Raw genomic sequence first — 25,354 nt, 5'->3', positions numbered from 1 at the left:
GAGGGAGAGAAGCACCGCTTATTGTTCATGCGAATTTCAGGCAGATTAGCTCTTAGGTCTCCAAATGCTACCCCTCCCTATGTGAAAAAAAATCCTGATTCTCGCCATTCATTAACATCCACAGAAGGAGATTCCATTAATCTCTTCATTAGTCCACATCAAAAATGGAAGCACTTATTAAAATCAGGTCCAGCTGTGTCCACTCGTTAAAAGTGGCCGCGCCGTACGGCGCTCAACAATGCACGTGGCGCGGTCCCAAGACCAGAGCACAAGAAAGGGGCTAAGTTTCTATCACCCTGGCCTGTTTTGACTTAGCACCCTGTGATAATTGCTCTACTCTTGGCAGGGGGCTATGAATAAACATGACGTGTTGCAAGGAGTATTTGAATGTGCCAATTTTAATTTGGTTTAATCTGCACAGCAACGTCTGCTCCGAATCACCTTTTTTTTTCTTTTTTGGCCATTTCCCCTCACTTATTTTCCCATTCTTCCATTCCCAGTCAGGTTCATTCGCTCTCTCACCTCCTCCCCTTTCTTTTTCCACATCTTGAAAATCCCATTAATCCTAGCCAGTGGTTTGAACAAAACTTATGGGTCTAGCGATTGATTGGAGTATTGATCCCACTCAGCTGAACGATCATCAAGGTGGTAAATTGGTTTCTTGGAGGATTATTTATTTTTTTATTTTTTTTATTGCTTGTCCATGCATGTAGGAGTCAGTGCTTGAATTTTCAAACATCCTACTTGAGACATAAATGTTGAATAAGCCAAGCCTGAGAAAGTAATGCATTCAATTTGGGTGTTGAGGTCAGTTTGAAGCTATCTTTCTGGAGCTTAATTTTGCAATGAGAACCCCAAAGCTCAACATTCTTGTTTGGTATTATTCAGGGACAGATGTATATTTGGGATTTTTTTTGTTTTGTTTTGTTTTATTTTTAGGGCTTGAAATAAGTGGCTTTGCATCGCAATTTGCAGGTTAAAATCTGCATCTCGCACCTCGTTAAAACACATTAAATAGCAAAACTGAGAATGAAACACTGAAACAACCGTCAAAAGAAAGTAGAAGAACCACTGACGGGCCCAAAATTCTTCGCATGGCTCACATCACTTATCGTGGGTAGTTGTAGACGAAGGGTACGTCTGTGCTACTTCCGCAGATGCATGCCGCCAACAACAGCTTTTTCAGTTGAGAAGTCCAAGTCAATTGAGCAGCAACAACAATCACTTCCTAGGGGTTAAGTTCAGAATAAAAAAAACAAAAACAAAACAGAGGTATCCATGTACAGAAATAGTAATAGTCCATACGCATAGTATGAACAACTGTTGCGGCGACCGGCTTAACTTTGCTGACATTCACTGAAACAGCAGCTACACTCGAGTGGTGGCAGCGATTCGATGATCATCTCTGTCTTGTTGCGCCGCGTCTTCAACAGTCCATTAGAATACATGAAAACAATCTGTGGTGGAAAAAAGATTGGGCCCTGAACTGCTGCCCTGAAGTGTGTTAAATCAGCTAGCAGTCTCACACGGTCTCATATTCCAAGTCGTAGGTGGGTAATTAATTTTTCAAAATGTTATGTGGAAAAACTGAGAGCCGGGAGCCACACCAACATGATAAGTCAATTGTCTTCGTCGTAATCATGACAGCAACACAGTGGTTGCAAACATTCCATTTTATGACCGCCAAAGTCAGATACACCTGTCTAAAATTTCCATCGTTTTGAGATAAGACTTCAGCAACTAAACAAGTACTTGAAGCTTTATTGCAGGACTCAAACAAACTGCGATTTGAACTTTGCGTTATTATGTTCCGATTAAATCAAAGAGAGATGAGTTGTAAACAGTAACTGGCAAACGGTCAATCATGAGATAAAGTTCAGGTATGTGACTCGCCTGCATAGAAATACAAAACAAAGTGCGTGATGCAGTGTCAGTGAGTTCATATTATGTGTGGAGGCAGGCAGTAGAAATTGGAATATAGGGCGACATGAATGTTGCTCATTTGACAGAGCAAAAGGAAGAGCTTGTCAGGGAAACAGTTTGTGTGGCTGGTCCTCAAAAGGTCAGCCAAATGAACTCCAACCCCTCTGCCACTCTTATGGCTGTCTGTCAGCAGTCTCCCTCTTACAGACGGGTGTCCCCTGCCCCTCGTCTCGGCTGCTATCACCCGCTGCCATACACTCCCTTTGATGGCCCATGCTTCTTGTCAGAGAGACGCTTCCAGGCAGGCAGGCAGGACGCCCTTTGATGGGGACCCTAACACTTGCTAAAAGCACTGACAAGCAATGGCAGTGGTGCTGGTGTTGAGCGGGGTGGCGTTTGAAGATATTGGGCGATATATGTACCCGTCCTTTCACACACACACACACACACACACACACACACTATTACACTAGCTTCCAGGGGTCTTTGGATTTGAGGGGCAAAGAAAGTAGGATCAGTGAGTGGCTCAAAGAAACCCCGACTTTGAAGGTTTTCAATGCTCTCTGATAGTTTTAATGAAGTCATTTGAATTTCGCTTTCGTCTTCACCGAGTGATGCCTCCAATATGGGACCATATAACAGATGTATAAAGAAAGGAGAGAAGACCAGTTGTCATCAGAAACCTAATTGACGAGGGAAAAAAAAACTATGGCCCTACATAAACTTTTGTTATCTTCTATAAATGTATAAAATCGTACAAAAAGAGTTGTTGCATTGAATTTTAATTCAAGCTGTAGCATATTATGTAGCATTATCTATCTGATTGAGAAGAAGAAGCCCAATATACTGTAGCTCCGACTGATCACTTGTCAGTCACAGGACTGACACAATCACACCTGCATTCACATCCATTCAAAAAATGTGATCAAGGAGTTGGGTAACACCCTGAATTGGTTGGCAGCACATATAGATGAAGAACCATTTCCACTCACAATCACACCTAAGGAAAATTCAGAGTGCTCCATTAGCCCACCTTGCATGTATATGGAATGTGTGAGGAAACCAGAGCACCCAAAGAAAACCTACAAAGGCACATGGATAACATGCAAACTCTACACGAGAAGGCTGAACCTCTATCCTCTGAGTTGGATGTGCTAACCTGTCGTCAACCATAATCAACATTAGACTCCAGAGTTGGCAGTCTTACAGTGATGTTTTATTTCTCCAAGACGATAAAAATGTGCTGCCTTACAAATGCAACCAAAGTCAGTTCAACATTTTGATCCCTGCGCAAGTTTCTCGTCACACAGGTACAAGAACACATTCCTTTTCATGGTACCCCTTTAACATTGATCCACATTCCTCACCATTCTCACTGTCATTGATACTAATGAAGATCAAGTTCTCACATACTGTTGTCAAAGTCAAAGACAAACTACTGACAAAGAATAACTTTACCCAAGGGGACATTATTTCTAATGATATAACATATGGGAATGTTTGTTGATGCAAAAAAAAAAAAAAGACAGACATTTTCCTCATTCCTTTTTTTCCCCAATGCGGACTTTTTTGTTTGAGTCTCTCAATTGTGGTGTAATGATTAACATGGCCAGGCATGGGAAGAGGCTGGCTGTTACAAAGGAAGATGTTGTTTTGGGGCACTGTTTGACCTGACCTGCTTCCAAAGCTCACCTTGCAGGCCCATGGGAGCCAGCGCCTGCAATTCAGCAGGCGTAAATGTTTTAATCATTGGAGCCAGTGGGATTACTCAGAAACTGTTGACAAAGGGGCAAACACAGAAACCTGCACCAAAACCTGGTAAAGGGGCACGCAGTAACACAACAGAAAGGAATGTGGAAAGATTCATATGAGAACACTTTGGACTGGAGCATGTGCAGGGGACTTTCGGGAAAGATTGAAATAAACAATATAAAAGTATGAAAGTAATCAATATCAGTCGGCCTGTGCAACGTGAGAGCAAGTCTCTCACTATAAGAGCTGATTGGGATACAGTAAGCTCAAACGTTCTTTTTCCTCTAAAATTATGGGACTACTCCCAAAAGACTCAATAATATTTGTACTGGAAACTGATGGGCTTTTGTTAATATTCCTAACCAGGTTGACGATCAGATGAAGCTTCTGCAGAACTGTTGGAGTGAACTCCTCATCCTCGACCATGTCTTTAGGCAAGTGGTGCACGCCAAGGAGGGCTCCATTTTATTGGTCACTGGCCAGCAGGTGAGTTTTTGCAAAGTAGAGTCTGAAAAAGATCAATTTCTTCAATGTACAACTATGGGTTATGAAAGATTATATAAGGACTATTGTTTAAGCAAGAGGAGAACATGAATGTGAATGTGGCAGAAGCAATGACTTGAGAAGTGATGATGAGGTGAAGATGTTGACACAGTTTAAAGAGATTGCATCCATTAGGATAAGGAGGACGAGAGATTGGTAGTCATTGGAGTTGCAGGATGGCCATTTCATTTGCATACCTTGGTCAATGTGAACCTGCTCTTGGAGGAGGTATGCGTTTTCGTGTGTGTGTGAAAGATTTGAATGAATTCATTGTCTCCTATTATTCTCTCCCTGGCAAGAAATGACAGCAGTGCCATATCACCAGAGTGATTTGGTATTTTCACAGATGCATGTAGCTTGGTACTGTTAGAAACAGGTGTTTTGTGCCGTTGTGGGCGAGAACAGAGCTGACTTGCTTCACAGCCACTTAAAATCGGTGCACAGTCCTTCCAGACAGGAAGGTTGAATGAAGCATGCAAAGTACATTTGTAAAGGAACTGCAGACATCCATGAGCCAAAATCACGTAAAGTTGGCCAGGGCAATCACAGATCACCGCTGTGAAGTGGGCACTTCAAGACCACATTCCAACTTCAATTACGGACCGTCCCCAACCCCTCCAATAGCGATGCTGTGGCAAGGGATGTGAGTTTAAAAATGTAATAATGTTCATAATCGTAATGATACGTTCAATGAATTGATCTGAACAATGATTCAAAAGGATATGACGTCCATCACACACGTCCGCGGAGCTCAGAATCTGTCTGCCTACACCTCGATCAAATTTACCACCTGCACCAAAACTTGGACCTGGTTCTTGCAGCTACAAAAATTAGTCTACTTTCAGCCACCAATTGATCAGCTCTGCCAGCGGCATTGAAAAGAAAATGCCCTTGGTGCACCGGAACGCCCAGCATGGCGCAGGGCCACGTGCCAAATTCCTATACATGCTAACCGAAGCGTGCATGGCACGAAACTCAAGTTACGCCAACTTTCACGCTTCAACGCACTTAAGCTCAAACCAAAGTGAACATGAATGCAATGTTACTCTTAGTGTCATCAACCAAAGGGGCAACTGTGTTTTTAAAGAAGGCGAGTTCTTTTTCCTGTCATAGGCTCAAACATGAAATGATAAAATGACAAATGGGCTGAGCTGTTGAATGCCAAAGCAAGGCCTCACAGAATCGTACCATTTTCCAATGTGATGACAAGGATATTTTGACAGTCCAATACTGCTGGTGTCCATGAAATTCAAATGACAAATATTTAAATTAAAAAAAAAAAAATGTCAAAAAAGGTTTTATAAAGGCGGTCCGGTAGTCCAGTGGTTAGCACGTCGGCTTCACAGTGCAGAGGTACCGGGTTCAATTCCAGCTCCGGCCTCCCTGTGTGGAGTTTGCATGTTCTCCCCGGGCCTGCGTGGGTTTTCTCCGGGTGCTCCGGTTTCCTCCCACGTTCCAAAAACATGCATGGCAGGCTGATTGAACACTCTAAATTGTCCCTAGGTGTGAGTGTGCGCGTGCATGGTTGTTCGTCTCTGTGTGCCCTGCGATTGGCTGGCAACCGGTTCAGGGTGTCCCCCGCCTACTGCCCGAAGACGGCTGGGATAGGTTCCGGCACCCCCGCGACCCTTGTGAGGATTAAGCGGTTCGGAAAATGGATGGATGGAAGTTTTATAAAAGAAAGGGAAAAAAATTCTATGACCAGCTGCATCAATTTGCTTTGAACGCTCTCGTAACGCAAACACCCTTCAAATCAGTCACATTGTGTTTCAGGATGGATTCAAATCTTAACGGTTTAATTTTATTCATCCAGCATGTCTCTACAAGAGGAATACTAAAGTAGGTTTGATTGTCTGATTGATATGCAGGTCACTTGGGTTAGTGCTAAGTCTGCTATAGTGGCGTGATGATCGTGTTTTCCCCTCTCTTTGTACTTCAGGCCGGGAGGCAATAACCGAAGGCATCACCATCAACAGTCCAATCCTTCAATGAAGTTATTTCATGCACAGTTGATTTTATGTAAATTGATTGACACTTTGGAAAGGGGGCCGCGTCTGCCTCTCACTTGAGCCATAACTCTCTCTTCTATGAATGGGGAAGAAGAAAAGGAAGCACAAAAGCGGTTAGGAAAAGAAAGGGGCAGAAAAAATAAATGTGCTTTAGGGAATGGAGCACATATACTCTTACAATAAAACTACATCATTGGTCCAAGAGGGATATGATGGCTTTGGCATCTACACTCTGAATATGCCTGTACCATTTTGGCTCTGTTACCTTGGACTCTAATAATTAGGATTTCAGTAGTGCAGACTGGACTTTTAATGACACTAATAGCAACTAATTCTTGCTGCTTCCCAGCTCTACAAACAGAAGAGGAAACATAGACTTTCACTCAACATTTTACGAGTACAATCAATTTCAGTCCTCCTACTTTTTCAATAAATATGTTTGAATAATTGTACTTTGTAAATGGAAGCACACACAGACCGTCCTGTCGGGAAGACAGACATCAACCTTTCCCTGGAAATGCTTGCACAGTCAATTATTATAATGAAGTGTCAATAAATATAAACATTTTATGTGCTGCTGTTTGTAGTGAGTGACAGCAAAGGATTTGCCTCCCAGAGAAAAGTGTTGTGGCTCTCGATACCTATCTATCTATCTATCTATCTACCTACCTACCTACCTACCTACCTATCTACCTACCTACCTACCTACCTACCTACCTACCTACCTACCTACCTACCTATCTATCTATCTATCTATCTATCTATCTATCTATCTATCTATCTATCTATCTATCTATCTATCTGACATTTTTAATCAATGTAAGCAAAATAGTTTTATCGACAGTTCTAACATGAAAGAATAAAGGCAGCCAGCAAGAGGAGCTTTTACAGCACTACTTCTTGTTTTACTCTTATCAGTTCTTGCCGAAAACCCACACATCAATTCAAATCACGTTGTCTTTCTTTTTGCAGGTAGACTATGCAGTGATCGCATCGCAGGCCGGGGCCACCCTCAATAATCTCTTGAGCCACGCCCAGGACCTGGTGGCGAAATTGCGTTCTTTGCAAATGGACCAACGGGAGTTTGTCTGCCTGAAATTCTTGGTCCTCTTCAGTCTTGGTGAGTCCAAACAGAGAGTATTTGGGAGTGTGATGATATACGAGAGGAAAAACCTTCACAAGCTTGCATGACAATGATTGAATAATGCGTAATGGGGGTACCTTAACTTTGTTTGGTTGCTATAAATGTATTTCTACAACTGAGATTGTTGGTGCCATGCTTTTTTCTTTTTTTTTTTTGCTCCCCGTTTCCGCTGTTGGAAACAATTTCTGGTAGTGACTGAAACCTGACTGCAAATTCACCATGAAACGTACTGGATAAAATTTTGGAATCAGAGGTCAAGTAATTGATGCCCGAGATGTGGCTAGTGAGGGGTGACAGTTTATTGTAACGGCAAAGGAATGGGAAGGGAACAGACAATGTAGTCAGAGATATAGAGGTGAAGGGATGAATTTTAATAGATTAACTTCAGAGTCACTTTAGTAGTGTGTGTGTGTGTGTGTGTGTGTGTGTGTGTGTGTGTGTGTGTGTGTGTGTGTGTGTGTGTGTGTGTGTGTGTTTGTATCTGTGTGTGTGTGTGTGTGTGTGTGTATGCATGTAGTATATATATATAGTATATGTGTGCATGTATATGTGTTTATAGTCCTGTGTTAGAAATACAGATCAGTCTCTTGTCAATGCCTGTCAGTTTAGACCATGGATAACCACTTTGAGAACACACAAGCACACACATGCACACTCACGCGCACACACACACACACACACACACACACACACACACACACACACAATACAAATTGTATATGTTTCGTTCTTTTGCCTAAAAACAAAGAATCGGTACTAATGAACTGCTGCTTGGATTACATCTCACTGGATTAATGTGGAGCTATGGACTTGGAAGAATTCAGAGGTGCCTTAGAGAACGCGTGTGCGTGTGTGCATGTGAGTGTGTTTGCGTGTGTGAGTCGGTTTTGTTCGGCATGTGTCTTCACGTGGCATAGAGTTTTCTGGGGCTCAGGGTCTAAATAATTTGGCAGGAACATCATCCATAATGAAAGACTGACCTCAGGGATGTGTATAGCCCCCGGCAGTGCCTGTTTTCCAGCATTGCCCGAGTCTCCCACAGAAGAATCCCGACGCAGGTGGCGTTGCATTTGCTGGGGATCTCTGCGGTGGAAATTGTGGTGCTTGGACTCAGCAATGCAAAGCCTGGAGATTTAGCATTAATTCACACTGCAGACAGCTGAGCAGAGGTGTGTGATTGATAGGCTGATCTGAATATATGTAAGGGAATGAGAAAGCAAATGCTCACAGAACTGGTTTACACACTGCCAGCAGCACCGATTAATACGGATGTAGCTAAATGAGGCATGAAAGTAGATTTGCCTTGACCTCCGAGCGTCAAAATGAGTTCTAAAGAGGGATGAGATTTCTTTAATGGACAATGAAATTCAGCAAGAATCAATATGAATTAAACAAACGCCCAGGTTTCATTTCACCCCCACCCCTTTTTTTTAAACATGAATTATAAAATCATTATATATGGCCAACATGCGGACTATATCCCTGATACAACTTCTTAACTGTTTACCCACATCGAGTTGTCACCCACCCTGTCTGTGGCTTGTGTGTTTTTTTTTGTAGGTTGGCATGAGTCAGGTTTTGTGCCACCTTTTTAGCACCTTTCCACTAGAACTCTGCAAGATTTCTTCTTAGTTGGAAGAATTAATCAACAGCTACTGAACTACCTCATTTTTCAGAGCATGAGCGCGAGAAGAATATGCTACATTTTGGTTTCAAAGTTGAGTCCAAGTAAGAATGCAGATTTTAAAATATATATAATTTATCGTTTTTGTTTTTGTTTTTGTTTTTAAATCACAATGTAAAACAGTTCACAGTTTTGAGTGGGATGCTCTTCTCAAAATATCCAGAAGATCAAGGATTATGGACACATTCTTACAGCGTGCAGTTCATCTTAACCCTGGAGAATCCACAGGGTCAGATTTGGCCCCAAAAATTCTGCTACTCAAATGCTAACCTTAAATCCCAAATGGTCAAATTTGGCCCTAATCCTAAATTAGGATTAAAGCATTAAATATTTGAAAAAAAAAACATATTTCGGTGTTCAGTGAACATATAGCAGTCATTTAATCAAAAATTCATCATTTTCCAAAGAAGAAAAGGGTTCTTGGGTTCTCCAGGGTTAAATTGGTGAAATCAGTTTGACTGGCAAATTGGTTTCATGAAGTGTACTTTGCCCTCCTCCCACCCTTTCGTTAGAATGACAATCGATGCGCCGGAGCACGCCGGTTTCACGGGGGCCGGCTGCTTGCTCTGGAATGGCCGGCGCACCAGATCATGACCTTGGTGGCGATGTTGGCGTAGTTTTTCAGTTAATTAATTAACCCCACAAGTTCTGCAACTTGCTCACAGACACATTTTCAGAAATAGGCAGATAACTAAAGATTTACTTGGTTTAATTTCACACTTGTTGTGGGCAGGCACTCCGGAGACACAACTGTTATATGTGGGTGTGTCGATGAACATGTAAAATTTGCTGTTGACCAATTTTGGATTATTGCGCCCTGCCTGATAACACCAATTTTGTAAGTTTGGTGTAGTTGTAGTTTTCTGTGGTGCGTTTAGCTGTGCTTTTGGTCCCACAGATGATTATATAAGACAAACTGTCCCCATTCTGGATATAATAATAGAAATGCTTTACAATTTTTCTGTGCCTGTACCTTGACTTTTTCCACTATTTCTCATATTGGCTGGGCGGTCAGTCAGTCACAGCCCTGACAAGAGAACTCTTAGTTAAGTCTCTTGTCGATAAAGACAGAAAGATATAGATGTCACTCCAGCTGGGAGAATCCGTGTCCAGACCTGAGTTTGGCTGTCTTTTTTTTTTTTTTTTCCCAGTCTTGGTATTATTTTCTCACTGTCTCACTTTATCCATCTCCTCCTGTGGCATCCTCTCTACCTGCTGTCATTCTTTCCTTGTGTCAAGTGAAGGCTTTTGCCCTCTATCAAGAGGGAGATGATCACTCTACTAGCATTGATCTCGGTGTGTGAAGCTGTGAGCAATGGCCGTGTGTGTGCTTGTATGTGCGGCAGTAAAGTCATGACCATTAAAGCTCAAGAGAGACAGAGCACAGCCCAGGTCAGAGTTCGGTAAAGAATTACTACTAGTAGTCTGTGACAGAATACTGTTAATGGGTCTTTGATTTCCTTTTAAAAGGCTAAAGTGCTTAATAGAAATACTGCCAAGCTGCTGCTTTATATGATCATCAAGTGACAGTTAAGCACAGAAGTGACATGTGGTCTTTAAATAAAAAAGGAGGTCTATTTCGTTCTGTTCCAGTAGTTTACAATTAAAACTATATAAGATGCGGATCGCTTTGTGAGTTCTGCAATGCTCTCCTGTTCAACAATTGCATTATAATGAGTGGGGAGGGAGGACTGAGGGAAGCAAAAAGGCAAAAAACAAAAAACCATCACTTATAGATTTTCACAAGTGTGGTGTTTGATGTAAATTCCCTCAGCCAGAGACAGACAGCCCTCATATTGGCAAAGCACTTGCAGGCTCAGAGGTCAGAGTCTGCTCTGCCAACAAACGACTGGGCTCTGCGGGTCGGACCACGTCAGGTCTAATTGGGTGAGACGTGCACTGCCAGTCCTCGTCAGCTGGGAGGAGAACCAGAGGAGCTGTCAATGCTGTGCTGAGTGCTAAAAGCTCCCAGCAGAGAAGTGAGATTTGTGGACACAACTTAGAATAATGCTCCCAAATTGGAGTGTTTAGGCGCAACACCCCCTCCGCCCAAAGTTGACAGAGGTAAAATTATTTGGAAGTCTACTGATAATGGTGCACTCTTGGACTCCTAAGTCATTATTTTTGCATTTCATACCCAGCCTTGAATACCAAGTCTTACCCTTTTGGAAGTTGAAAGAAGCTACAGATGCCTGAACAAAAACAACCTGTTCAATTTTCAATGTGTGCATTATTATGATTCTACTTTGCATTGATATAAAACTACTCCATAATTTCTAGAGCTCAACAATATGATAGTAAACAACTTTGTAAATTAATACATCTCTGACATTGTCAGTGAAAACTAAATTTGAAAAAAAACATTTTTTGACACCTCTAATAGTTCATCATAATAGGCTGCAATGATTGCAAATGCTTAAGCTTAAACTGAGGTTAGGTGTATGGTTCAAGACAGTAGCTGCACAATGTACCAATCAATGTATTACACAAAAATATTTTACTCCATAATTAACAATTCAATTGGTTATCGATTCAGTCATCACTTACTTACTCGTCCTCCAATTTAATGCAAGATAAATTTATTTCTTTTTTTAATTCCTACTTCAGTCACGGCTCCCTCATTTTTTTCAACAGGGACATCTTGACTTTATCAGTCAATGAAGCACTGCAGACGAGAAGACAAACATGGTAAATGTGACTGACCTTGATAAAACAGTGCAATTTCACCATTTCACGTCATGTCTGTCGAAATTGTGAGCAAGAGGCAAAACAGTCCCACTCAGGTGAATCCCAATTCAGCAACATCTGAGCTGCTCGGAATCAATCTGCTGATCCCTGATAAGGTTGTTCATAAACCACATCCCACCCTCCATTCCGCATACGCCCGGCAAATATTCATTTCCTGAAATGAACCGAATCATTTGAATTTGTCAGGACATTGATCAACATAAGAAGACGGCAATGGTTCAATATTTGCCCCCGCTGGGACCAATGTAAGATGGAGCCTGGAAGAGGCACACCGCTATACAACTTCATTAAAAGTAACACAATAAACATGTTATTTTATGGGTTGGTTTTTTTTTTTTGGCTTACTCTCATATACTCAACAGTATGGAATTACTTTTGACCTAATCAATGTATGCTGCTCACAATAATGGTACTATTTAGAATGTAGATCACCGCCACACCTTAAACAATCCTAAATTAGATGAGGAACCACTCCAAAATGTGATTCTTTGACCATGCTGACCCTTTATTTGGGATTCTTTTCAACAGTTTTTGCCAGTGGTGTGAGTAAGTCACATATAAGCAAGTCACAAGCAAGTATCAAGCCATAAACTTCAAGTTTTTAGGCAACATATAATATTTGGAGTGATAATACTTTATCTTTAAACAGACTTTTCACTCGTCATACCACAGAGATGTAGATTTTGTGCAATGAAACACTTTATCCCCCCCCCCCCCGCACCCCCCATCTTGCTGCTGTAGACTGCAAATTTCCCTAGTGTGGGACTAATAATGGTTATCTTATCTTATCTTAGTTATAGCTCTGAAAAAATTAAATGATTATTAAATAATGAAAAACAATATTTTGTTCATTGGGTACAATCGTGACCACCCACTGTCCAATGCAAACATTAAAAAAACAAGAGGCTATTTGAATGCCACTGGACAGCAGCAAATTATTGTATTTTCCGCAGTATTAGGCACACCTAAAAGCATTCAATTTTCTCAAAAGCCGACAGTGCGCTATATACATGGATTTTGATTTCTTTGATTTAGTATTATAAATGTTCTGTAAAACACTTTGTTACAGCTGCACTGGTTGTGAAGGCTCTATATAAATAAAGCTATATTATATTGTATTGTATTCCCTTTCGTATAGCTCCATCTAGTGGATGCACAACACAACCCCAGCAACTATTGTAGCTTTTATTCTATGCACCTTATAATGCGGTGTGCCCTACATATGAGTTTTAAAATTGGCCATTCATTAAAAGTGTGCCTTATACTCCGGAGCGTCTTATAGTGAGGAAAATACGGTACTTTCATTAATGCAGGAATTTAATCATAACATTTAACTATATACAGTACATTCATTTTGCCCTTTAATCAGCTTACTGTATGAAAAATATGAATTGAACCGAAAGAAAAAGAGTGCCAACTTCTGGATCTGTCGCCCATGCAGAGTTGAACAATAGGATTAATTGTGTCTGAAAGATGGCATAAATCGTTGTGTTTGGTATGTACTGCATACGTGTTCATGTGAGTCCAACCTCCCACGTGTGACCGGCAGATAGAAAAGTCAGTTGGTGCATTGGTGCAATGACAACACGATTGGAAAATATAGTGGTGGTGTTTGCAGTGGGGGTACACTATAGATTTATGTATAAGGCTAATAAAGAGCAATTTATGCACAATCCATTTCCTTCTTCATCATTCTGCTTTGACTGTCGGGTAAAGTGCTGGGCAAACGCATGCTGATTGAAAACTATTGGACTGTCATCTACTTTTCAAACAAATCTCTTTACCAGCCATCAGCATCCTCCAGTCTTCGTTCTGAGGCAGCAAACCAACAAATAAAAAAGTCCTTCGCCGCTCGCTCAAACTTTCTCGCCGACAGATCCAAACTCAACTAATCATGTTTGAGTGTCCAGACTTTTCTTCCCTCTTATTCCGTCTCATCAGGAGTAGGCGGAAATATGCCTCTAAAACAATCAATGTAATACTTGCACCTATTTCTGTCAGTTTTAGCCTAAGAAACATAACGCACCTTCCACTTTGTAGGGAATTCAGTGTAATCAGGCTGCGGAAAAGGCTTTCAGAATTTATGAAGCAATAAAAGCTCCGGCTTGCTATCATTACCGATTGCAGGCTGTTGTCATAAAGACCTGTTGCGGTGACTTGTGTGTAGTTGTGAGGAGATAGTCGCACTGCATCTTTTTTTTCTTCTGTCCTATGCCTCACCTTACAAAATCCTTTGATTCTCAGCATTCATTCACACATTGCATTTCCAATCTGAAGCTAAAGCTTCCATTGTATTCGGTTCTCAACATTCATCAAATGTGGACAGTTAAAACATTTTACCGATGTTAATATGGCTACTCAAGATGCACAGAGAAAATAAACAGAAAGATAGTCGGACAAATGAAAATGCATTCGCTGATAACATCCCAAAAAAGACAAATATGCTGTCTCTCCAAAGACATCCCATTTTACTGTAACATTCTTATTTCACCTTAAAAAAATGAGACAGGAGAAAAAAAACCATGAAGTAATTGTATGTTTCTATTTTTACATGGGATATCAAATGTATGGATATAAGATATGAAAAAAACATTTTGCTAATTTTTTCATAAATGCATATAAATTTCCTGTATTGAAAACCAGAGGACTCACATATATTGCCAGCATCCTACCAATGCACGACACTGTCTATTCTCATCTTCCAAACAGTCCAACTGTCTCAAACTATGTTCATTCTTATAACTTCCATAAGTACCAGCAGTGTTACTGATTCACCAGGATGACATTGGTATGTGCATATAATGCGGACAGTTGCATCAGTTGTAAAGCACGTTTTGCAACAGTCATAATCACTTTGCCACTACTCTGTCACAACCATAACACGTGCAGCACCACCTTGCTCGTCATATCTCAATATTGTGAAAGCAGTGTTGTGGCACTCGGATGTAGACCACCTTTTAACCTCTACAGCCATGTAGGGACTATGCTCCATGGTACACAATCACTCCACAGCTAGACATGGGTTTGTAAAAGTTTTTGAAAAGAAAAGAACACTCCTCTCCTCCTCCTCCACCCCCTCTTCCTCTTTCTCTGCCGATGTCCTGCTCTCTCGTGTGGGGTGATTTAAGGTGGCCCAGCGAAATTGTTGCCCACCATCTCTGGCTTCCATTCTCCCTCTGCCTTATTACAGGCTGTCAGTTTATTATAAAACATTAGGAAAGCAGAGGGACACTTGCAGCTACTGTCCTATCGATCGGCATGGATAGATTCTGTGATTTAGAGTCCGCCTCGGCTCATGCTCTCCGTGTTCTCGGTCTCCCATTTGCTTTGGCTATTGATGTTTCAACATTAACAGTTACAAGCTGCTACAGAAGATCAATTCTCAATTTTTATTACCGGCTGGATAACGCTGAGGGCCCCCCTGCCAGCCCATATTTAGGAGCTACGGATACTCGGCCCGGCACGTCAGGTGTTTTCTAAGTGGTATGGGCAATATCAATCATTTGTTGACCCACTACAGGGGCCATCAGGGGCCAAATGGGGGGCCTTAAGAGTGCAGCATAAGTAATCAAAGTTGTTGTTTTTTTTAATCCTGCATATTAATATACTTATATTGAACCATTTTGAACACCAAACACACCTCAACCTGCCAAAGATGACGATTGATCCCCTCAACCATCTTGACTGACCAACCATTCACCTGCTACCTGCGCGCACATATGCACGCATGTGCGTGTGTGTGTGTGTGTGTGTGCCTGCGTGTGCATGCGCGCACTCAAATGTTGTGAATGTAAAGAGGCTGAGGCCTTTCAAACATTTATGAGGAGCAGTAGTACAGGAGTTCTTCTGGGACAAACAGCCCCCGGTTCTGTGCTCACAGTCCCGATCAATGGAAGTCAAGTTCATTTCACCCCTCTCCCCACTCCTTTTCCAGTCGCGCAGTGGCCCACTGGTGGGCCTGCATCACACTTACACTCCTTGTTTTCGTGACTGTGTACATGTGTGAATGTGTGTTTCCCAATTGCCAAAGCTTCAGGTTATCATTATGTACAGGCCTGTCCGCTGCAATACTAATACTCATACATTCTCAGTGGTCACGTCTTGGGTCCCACTGCTCTCCTGGCTCGGAAAGCGCTCCACTCCAATTAACGGCCAAGGGATGCATGCTTGAGCCAGGGAAGGCAGACCTGGGCTACCCCGGGCCCTGCGGTGAACAGGCTCATTTTCGTGAACGAAAGCACACATTGTACAAACACGAGTGTTGCAGAATACCATATCACCACCCAGTGATTTGTGGAAGTGTTGTGTCTGTCTTTTTACTGTTAAATAATCATTTATTCACCACAGAACTATAATGATTCAAATGCTTCACCGCCATTTAAATGGTTTCATAAATGCCCTCGCGACATAATAGCTATCGGTTTGCTGGACTCATTGTCGTAAACGAAGGCAGACATGGCCACCATCACAGAATTGGGTACAGTATTAAGTCACCTGCTAACAAATATGATCTGATTCTTACCAATGAAAAACACATAGATGTCTCTATATTTACTACAAGAGTGTGTCCTATGTGTGGTATGACATCAGGGGAAAAAAAAAAACAACGGCCACAGTCGTGCATTGTATCGATCAGCTGTCAATCTGACGTGTACACCGTGCAACAAGAGTGGTACAACCATAACTACGCCGCTGTGCTGTTCCTAGTTCTTTCTTTTTCTTTTCTTTTTATTAATAAATGGTTGAGCAAAACAGCTTATTTCCACCTCTGCTAAATTTCGGTGCGGAGTGGCTTACCAGCAAGTGCAGCGCTGGAGCCCAAGACATGACCGTTGAGAATGTAGTAGCAGGCCTCAATTCCTTATGCCACAGATTTCCATACAGGAAAATTCAACTTAGCTTATTAAACACACTAAAACCAACACATAAATCAAGCAATTCAATATTGTTTATATAATGTTGCTTTGAAAAACTGCTACCTCAAGGCTTTCTATCAAAGTTGACAAGGCAAAAATAGTGTCAGATTTTTTTTTTTTTGGGTGGGTTTTGGTGTAGCCCAAAAGCTGGCTCATAATGAATCCCATCTGCAAATTCAGAACCAAACAAAGAGTAGTCTGTAGTAAGCTGACCATACTTGATGATCATTAATGTGATATGTTCACAAATCAAACATTTATACAAAGCACAAGTGCAGGAGAACATTATTGTTTCGTCTTCACAGATTTTCTATGACTATTTTGGCTGTAAATGTATTTGTAGAAAATATTTATTACATAGTAGGAGTGGTGGTTGCCATTACTCATTTAGCCCTACATTTTTGACAGTCAACACTTCTAACACTTTTTAAAGAGCATCGAGGGCCATGTCAAATGTTATTTTCAGTACATGTCCGCTAAAAACAGTGGGAGGGTTTCAAATGGCCCCCTGGGCTGTAGTATGGACACCACTGCCCTATGACCATGTTCAGGGTCCATGGACAAGAAACGGACCCCCTACTTGCTCCTTTCTGTGTCAAGCTCACATGAATTTGCACTGGGTACTCCGGTTTTCTCCTACATTCCAAAATTATGCCTGATAGGCCAATTAAATGTTGTCCAGAGGTGTAAAGGTGAACGTGAATAATTGTTCGTATAGTATCTGTGTCCTGTGACTGACTGGCCTCAAGTCCAATGTCTAACTCAGTCTCTAGACTCCAGCTTGTGGAGAATATGTCACTCCGTTACCAAATAAAACACATTGCCTTTTTTTTTCATGGATAAAATCTTGGTTCACGAGAACAGGATTACAGGAAACTCATATAAGATGAAATCATTGACAAATGCCTTCCTTGTGTAAACACAAAACGGAACGGGATGCACACCAAAGGGCAGTCATGGGGCCCTCTGTTTAAGTGCACCGCGGGTGAAACGTTCAAAACTAAAAATGCAATCAGATGTACCCCCAGCTTTTACACGGCCAGCCTGTCAATCATTTCTTAAGGTGTAAACGGGAATAGTATCTCATCAGCCCTTTTGTATGTGTAGACTCGACAGGAATGACTGTTGCTGCTGTCATTTCCTTAGAAAAGACACTCCATTGTGTCTTTATGACAGGTTTAGCTTATTATCACTCATTCGTGTTACTCTTTGGTTGGTAATAAGCAACTTATACTTTCAAACAAGTAATAATGTGTGTAACATTTTAAGGGCATTCAGTATGATTTTTTTGACAATTGATAGTTATGCCGTCCTCATAATCAGCTGTAACAATGTATTCTCATTGTATTTGATGATGCTCTAAAAGGTACTGTACTTTTAGTATTTTTGTCGATAAATTGCAAATAATGGTTCGACTACCTCACGGTGTGGCATTCAGGGTGTGTTTAGGACACTGAAGTTACTACTTCCCTCATTCCAATACCTAAATTAGCTAAGATTTGTAATCGTATTTGAATATACAGTATTTCAATGATTTTTATTTAATTTGATTGTGGATGTTGAACTTAAAGGAAAGCATCAATAATTTTATATGTGTGGTTTTAATTTTACATGTTGGTAATAATTAATTATAAAAATGCACAAGAGCTGACATACCTGGAGGGACATAGCGAATCCGTATGCTATAACGGTAATTTGTTGTCACCATTTCCAATAAAATGGTTGCTAACTACGATGTATAATACAGTATGAACAGTTGTAGGGGTAAAAACATGAACATGTAATTCATGTTACGGTAATTACAAATACGTGTATACAGTACGAAGAAAAAATGATTTTATTAGACATGAAACAAACTGGAGCGTTACTACTTCATCTCTGAAAACATTCAGTCAGCAAATGGAAAGTGCCTTCTCCAGTTCAGGATGTGCCGCGCCCTGAAGCTGATTCCGATCGTTTTTCAATCTGAGCCTCGAAATATGCCTTGATTTTGTTTTCATCACGGATGATTGTGGAAATCGTCGACTTTGCCAATTCGTAGTCTCCCTTTCGAAAGTAAGGCCGCCGCGGCAATTAGTTTCTCACAGTTTGTTTTAACGAAGGCCTTTTCACTATTTTGTTTAGAAAATCTAGTCGTTATAATTAAGTTTACATGATAAAGGTGTCTGTTGTAAGCAAAATAGGCAAATGGAAAATGAATTACGGGAAATGATAAATTTGAAATGTGAACGTTAAAGGGGTGTAAACGTCATCAGGGGTACGTGGAAAAGAGTTCCGACTGTACTGGCCACAAATAATATGGCTTCGTTCTTTCGGGATTAACACTAAAGATAGGGCATAACTATTTGTGTATATCATTGAGCAATCTCCTCCAAAGTTGGCACATGTCACAGTTATCTTGTGACGTGTTCAATGAACTTAGTGGTCAACTATATTATTTTAAAATTTGTTTCTAAAGTTATCCAACGTACATGTAAAATAATGAAGTACATTATTTAAGATGAATAATGGCGTACATAGGTGAAGTATTCCTTTCATAAAGACAAGTTGTCTTTATTCAAGTTGGGTTGTAAATATATAACCTTGTGCAGTCACCGACTGACCCCAAATCATAAATGGAGCTGTGTGGTGGCGTCACAGTCTTGCCTGCATTGTCAGCCATTGTGTTCCTGTATGATTGAGAAAAGTACACAAACATGTGTTTAAACTATGGCGGTGGTAAAATGGTGATCAGTTGGCTGCTATCATACCAATACTCTCTTGTGTGTGTTTTTGTGTGTGTGCGTGTGTGTGTGTGTGTTTGTGTGTGTGCGTGTGTGCGTGTGTGTGTGTGTGTGTGTGTGTGTGTGTGTGTGCGTGTGTTACTTCTGTGGACAATGTGGTTACAAGATACCTCTGAGCAGGCAGAGAACAGCGGGGCTTTAAAGTTTTGGGAATGCACGCCGTGGTTTGTGTGTGTGTGAGTGTTTGTATGTAACCAGAGACAGTTATTAAATGTTTTAAAGCGCAGATGATCCAACAGGTGCCTTGGCTCACTGGCTCTGGTTCTCCCATCCTTGCTCTCTTGCCGTTGACCCCTATAATCCATCACAGCTCCTTATTGGTTTTTTCTTGTCCTGAGATATATTTTTAGCAACAAAGCTACATGACTCTACTGTTTGCACACACGCCCAAGCACATACATCCGCCACAGCTCTCTGATTGACTTTTTGGAAAATGAAAGATTAATACAGCAGTGCAACAAGGAGCTGAAAATAACTGGTTGATAATTCATATGAAATCATCGATGTATGCATCTATCGAAAATAATGGATGTATTATGAAGTCATAAGTTAATGCATCCTTCTGTCATCCGTTATTTCATGCCCTGACTTGCTGGAATGGTGTGCAGTGCCTTAGTGCCACCTGCCACTAAAACCCACATTATGCATTACACCGCATGCCTCTAAATTCAAACTCAACGTTCCGCAATGACAACTGACAAACATGGTACAACTCAATAAAGTCCTAACTGGAAATGTTTTTCTTTCTCGGTTTCCTAAATGATTGAAGCACACCGTCAGTGACCACTTCATTTGGTATGCCAGTAAAACTGCCACAATGATAATATGTCCTACTGGTCTCCCCTTCACTCCCCATTAAAAAAAAACAAAAAAACAATTACGGTATATGTTTTTGTTTGTAAGAATTGAGCCAGTTCAAATACTATTACAGTAACTGTGTTTTGGATGACATTGAATGTCCATCCATCCATTTTCTTGACTACTTGTGCTAGTCATAGATACATTGATGGATGAATGGATGAAAAAATGTCCTGACTTTATCATAATTAAGGAGATACTAATGTTGAGATGTTGAGTACTGTTACAAAAACACAATTTGAATGCTCTCCACACAGACAATTTCGGAGGAGGATGGATGGATGACTATGAATTACAATGACAGTATAAAGAAGCAATACCTGGTACCTTTGCATAGTATATGCAAATATTTGAGGATCATGAGGTACATAATTGAACATATACTCAAGTGCTTTGAATGTCATTGTAGTGAAGTTGTAGGTAAAGATGGGGTCAACAAATTGCATCGGGTTTTGTGTCCATTAGTAGACTGACATTTTGAATCAAATAATCTTTCTACTCTTATATTCTTCCACTGCGGGAAAATAATACAGTATTCAATTTTGCTTTTGCAACCAAAGACCCAAATATCAAGTACACACACTTTTCTGCTCTAAGCAGCGGCTTGCCAACATGTCACATGAATACTAGGACCACCACCATAGAGCAATTTGCACTTAAGTTGACTCCACTTGTCACGTGGGGGACCAAAATCACACAGAGAACAAAGAAGTTGAAAGGACAGTGGAAAATATGGTCACACTCTCTTTAGTCAGCACTACCCACTGCTTTCCATCATCAAGAGAGAATGATGGGTAAAGAGAAGGAGTGGTGGTGAAACAAGAAAGTGAGAGAGTAAAGAGAGAGAGAGAAAGAGGAAGCGTGTGTGCTATGGATTAACTGTCCTTCATGCCGAAAATATACATCCCCAGGCACTTGGCGTTGAATTATTAATTCAAATTTGTCAGAAAAAGAATAAGAGGCGTCTATTGACGGGGAGACGGGCCCTTTAATGAGACCATTAAAGGGGAGGCTTCCCACAACAGGCACCTTACCGACTGCTGCAGGAGTTTTGGGAGGGAGGGCGGGGAGTGGATTGTGGGTGAGGTACTTGACCCCCCAATGATTTTCTGTCACTTCATCATAAACAAGAAAGGTTGACTTGCCCCTCCACCCGGCAAGCCCTCTCACAGCTACTAAACAAATCGTGTGTATAATTAGCCGAGGGGCGCAAAAGTGCACTGAATGTAAACAAGGTTAGAGAGAGCACGACAGTATCATTTGCCACTATATTGGTGGAGGGGAAGATAATTTGACTGCACTTGAAGTGCAGTTCAAACTGCAAATACAGCCATAGAGATATTGCTGACAGAGTGAGTCAGTTATTATCTTTACAAAGGCAGTTTTTTTTTCCTCCCAGCATTTGGATATGACTTTATTGTGAATGTTTACATCATGAAGTATTCAGTGAGCATACTGGAAGTGTGCTCATTGTTGGACAAATCCACCATTGCCAGTCCTGGACTATCAGCCATTGCACATACCTGTGCTTTGGACAGTTGAGACAGAATTGAGGTAAGAGAGCGTTGACCTTTGGGTGCATCTCGGATCAGCAACGTATTTCACTATGGTATTTATTCCAGGAAGGTAAAGTAGATGAGAAGCAAGAAGATCAGAAGGACCTTGAAAAACCAGTGGGTTCATTTCTGATTCGGGATGGTGAGTGTCCCGCTGGCAAATTGATTTTCATTATGCTGAGACAATGTGATATTTTCTTTTAACTCGGCATTAAAAAGGAGGCAGCCTCTATGTCATCCTGCGACTCGCTAGCCTTGTCATCTAAATTCCTTTTCCGTTATTTGTCTGATAATCTTATATGAGGCCAAATCCAATCCAGATGCATTTGACAGGAAGTACTCTTTCTGTTGAATAGTGTTTTACTTCCAATGTCTCTTCCACTTGCAAAAACCTGAGAGCTGAAAGTCAAAACCCAGAACCTTCGAACTGTGAGGCAGACGTGCTAACCAACAGAAACTCAGCAATGAAATAAATGTTGAAATAATGTATCCTTTTCCGACTGGAAACTCCCAGTTGGACCTGTCTCTTGAAGAAAGGCAAAGACAGAAGCATCTGATCCAGGATGTAAATTTACTTCAGGAGAAATCCCAAGCACCTTGCAGCCAGCATAGACAATGAGGAAGCTCTTCTGTCTCGCTTCCTCCAGCACAGAGCGCCTTCTCGCTTGTTTATTTTATCACACCTCAGGCACTTTTGCCTCCGTTCCATCTCTTGACCCCTCTCAATTGCCTTACCGAGCCCACCAACCTGTCCTTGGGCGACAGAACAGAACAGACCGCTACCTTTTAATAACAACGGCAATGTTGTCAACCAAGCTGTAGATTTGACCTAATATATCCCCAAATGGGCTCCACTCGGTTGTCTTTCAAAGCTACCTGACATCACACCTCTTGACTGGTTTAACGGGAAGTTTTGATGGCTGGATAGACAAATTGAGCCTTCGTATTTGATTCTGACATGCTGACAAATGCGTGTCCCCTTCGATGGTGTGTTGTGTGAGAGAAAGGAAGTGTGAGGGGTTTGTAATTATTTATTGCTCACACAGAGGATCGTCGGCCCCTGGACGTTGGGCGGGATACTAGCTCCAGGGCATGTGGCTACAGTAAGTTACCGTAACGAGAGAATGACAGTGGAGGATAGTCTGTGTTCAGAGCCTAATGAGGCTTTTTCTTGAATGTATAAGAAGTCTGAGTGTGATATTTGTCAGGTTCTTACAGCCTATTAAATATAGATGAGTGCATTCAAGGGCATTTGAGGCTGTTTGCCTGTTTTCCCAAATTAGTCATTATAGGCCAGACTCCACTCAAAATACAACACAATAATCAACTATTAAAAGCCCAAAAGGTCAGTCTGAGAAGTAGTTCCTGTTTATCCAAAAGCAAACTGCTTTTTAGTCCAGACCACATTCTGATACAGAGTGAAACCTTTTAACTTTCTCAAGCTCCAATGTTTCTCTTCCGTGTTTCAGAGTCCTCATTCAGGGAAAGTAAAAGGTCACCAAAAACCTGATTCTCCATCTATTTTCCATATCACTTGTCCTGTTCAGGGCGATGAGTGAGCTGAGGCCCAGCTGACTCAGGCCGAAAGGCAAACTACTTCCTGGACTGGTAGGCAGTCAGTCGCAGGGCAGATCTACCGGTACACACTCATACTGTCCCTGAGTGGTAACGGCAAAAACGGAAGTCCCCATCAGTTCATGAGGTGAACACAAAATAATACGCGAAGGGGTTTCAAATATTTTGGTTAATCTTTTTAGTGGAATCTGGCCTATAATGCATTTTCTATCACTTCCAGGGTCATGTGGAACCCGGAGCATGTCACAACTGATGGTGTGGGCAATGCTGTGGCTGCTCAGTATACAAACTGATTGGTTGGCAGCAGTAGTTTAGTGAGGAACTGGGAGTGATCAGTACCTGGAGTAATTAGCAGGTACATTTTTGGGACTGTGCATAATGGGCTCCGGCACGCCCCGCGGCCCTCATGAGGATAAGCGGATTCGATAATGGATGGATGGATGAACACTTAAATCTACAACACATCTGTATTTAGATGTTGGTCATGATGGTGACGGTTGGAGCGCTCAGTACATTTTAGGGGGGGTGGGTAGCAACCGGGCTGTACACATTAGTTGAATCATGATTTTTGTGATTATTATTAGTCATAGTATATTTTTGACCATTCCTGATGTTTGATTGTCTGATTTATAATTTGCAAATTCTTAATTGACTGCTCACTATTTACTTGATGTGTCAGTTTCTTCATTAAAGGTCAAGATTCTCTTGTTTAGAGCTCGATGAGATGACTCAATCTCTTGTCATGTGCTGAGTGTGTCCGTGTATCCCTTTAGTCTCCAGCAATCTGAATCTGACAGAACCCTAATTAATTGTTAAGCATCGCACACAGCACCAGTCGTACGCCCGTTTTTTTTTTGTTTTTTTTTGTGCGGCTGAAAAGGAATTCCCCAAAAGGGAGTTGGAGGAAAACAAGTGAGCGGCGCTCTCCAGGGTGCGACGCGTTTGCTGGTAAGCATAAATAGAAAAGATCTTTAATGGCCTAATGGCGCGGCACAGTCTCCTGCTGAGGAAAGCTGCATGTTCATGTGAATTGTAAGTAGAGTATTGATGGGAAGTGAGGGGAATGTAGTCCAAATGTGTGTGTGTGTGTGTGTGTGTGTGTGTGTGTGTGTGTGTGTGTGTGTGTGTGTGTGCGTGTGCGTGCGTGCGTGTGTGTGTGTGTGTGTGTGTGTGTGTGTGTGTGTGTGTGTGTGTGTGTGTGTGTGCGTGCGTGTGTGTGTGTGTGTCCAAGTAGGTGTGTATGGGTTTGCTTATCTCCCAAGTTTATGGTAGCATGTGTTTCAAGCAGGTGGTTAAAGAAATTGCGATATTCTGCCACAAACCCAGTGACTGGATCAGGGCACTGTACCGTTAACTCAATGGGCCACTGAAGCGATGACATCAGCCACGTGGCTGTTTGTCCTTTGCCCCATAGGTTTATTTGTTTCGATTGCCCCTGCTGCCTTATTTGTTAGCGCCACATGTACCAACACACGGACGTCACCAACTGTTACCACTGAGTCCTGACTTGGTCCCTTTAACCCACTCAGAATGAAAGGTCATCTGGTTCTCGTTTGTTGACGCCCTCAGTTCTGATTGGAGCCAAACTGCTTGGTGGATTAATAATGAATAAAGTAGCAGAGGACATTGTTGACATGATAACAACTAAAGTGAGATGCAATAAAGAGGCCCGGACTCTGATTCAAGTCCTCTTGAAAGGGCCGCGGTTGTAGTAAAAGCTGCTCCGACTTTGATAGGCTCATATAAAGGCCTGTTGGAAGGCCAGAGCCTGATGGCGGAAGTGACTTGTTTGTCTACTGGTTTACTGACAGCGCTTGACTCAATATCTGTTTATGGCCCACCAGCTTTTATGTGTTGTTTTGA

General features: G+C 41.6%; 1 protein-coding gene across 1 annotated transcript in view; it reads left to right on the top strand.

The window, feature by feature from the left end:
* Window positions 1-25,354, top strand: part of nr5a2 (nuclear receptor subfamily 5, group A, member 2) — a 60,321-nt gene that overhangs the window by 28,068 nt on the left and 6,899 nt on the right. The window contains exons 5-6 of the mRNA XM_086115804.1: window positions 4,042-4,161; window positions 7,200-7,347. Of these exons, the coding sequence (XP_085971930.1) occupies window positions 4,042-4,161; window positions 7,200-7,347 (268 nt within the window). The remainder of the gene's footprint in view (window positions 1-4,041; window positions 4,162-7,199; window positions 7,348-25,354) is intronic.

Source organism: Hippocampus guttulatus, chromosome 7 (genome assembly GCF_054856545.1).
Source record: "Hippocampus guttulatus isolate MCC_2025c chromosome 7, RoL_Hgut_1.0, whole genome shotgun sequence".
NCBI classification, from domain to species: domain Eukaryota; kingdom Metazoa; phylum Chordata; class Actinopteri; order Syngnathiformes; family Syngnathidae; genus Hippocampus; species Hippocampus guttulatus.
Note: the sequence above shows the minus strand (reverse complement) of the source record. Positions and strands in the feature narration are given on the sequence as shown.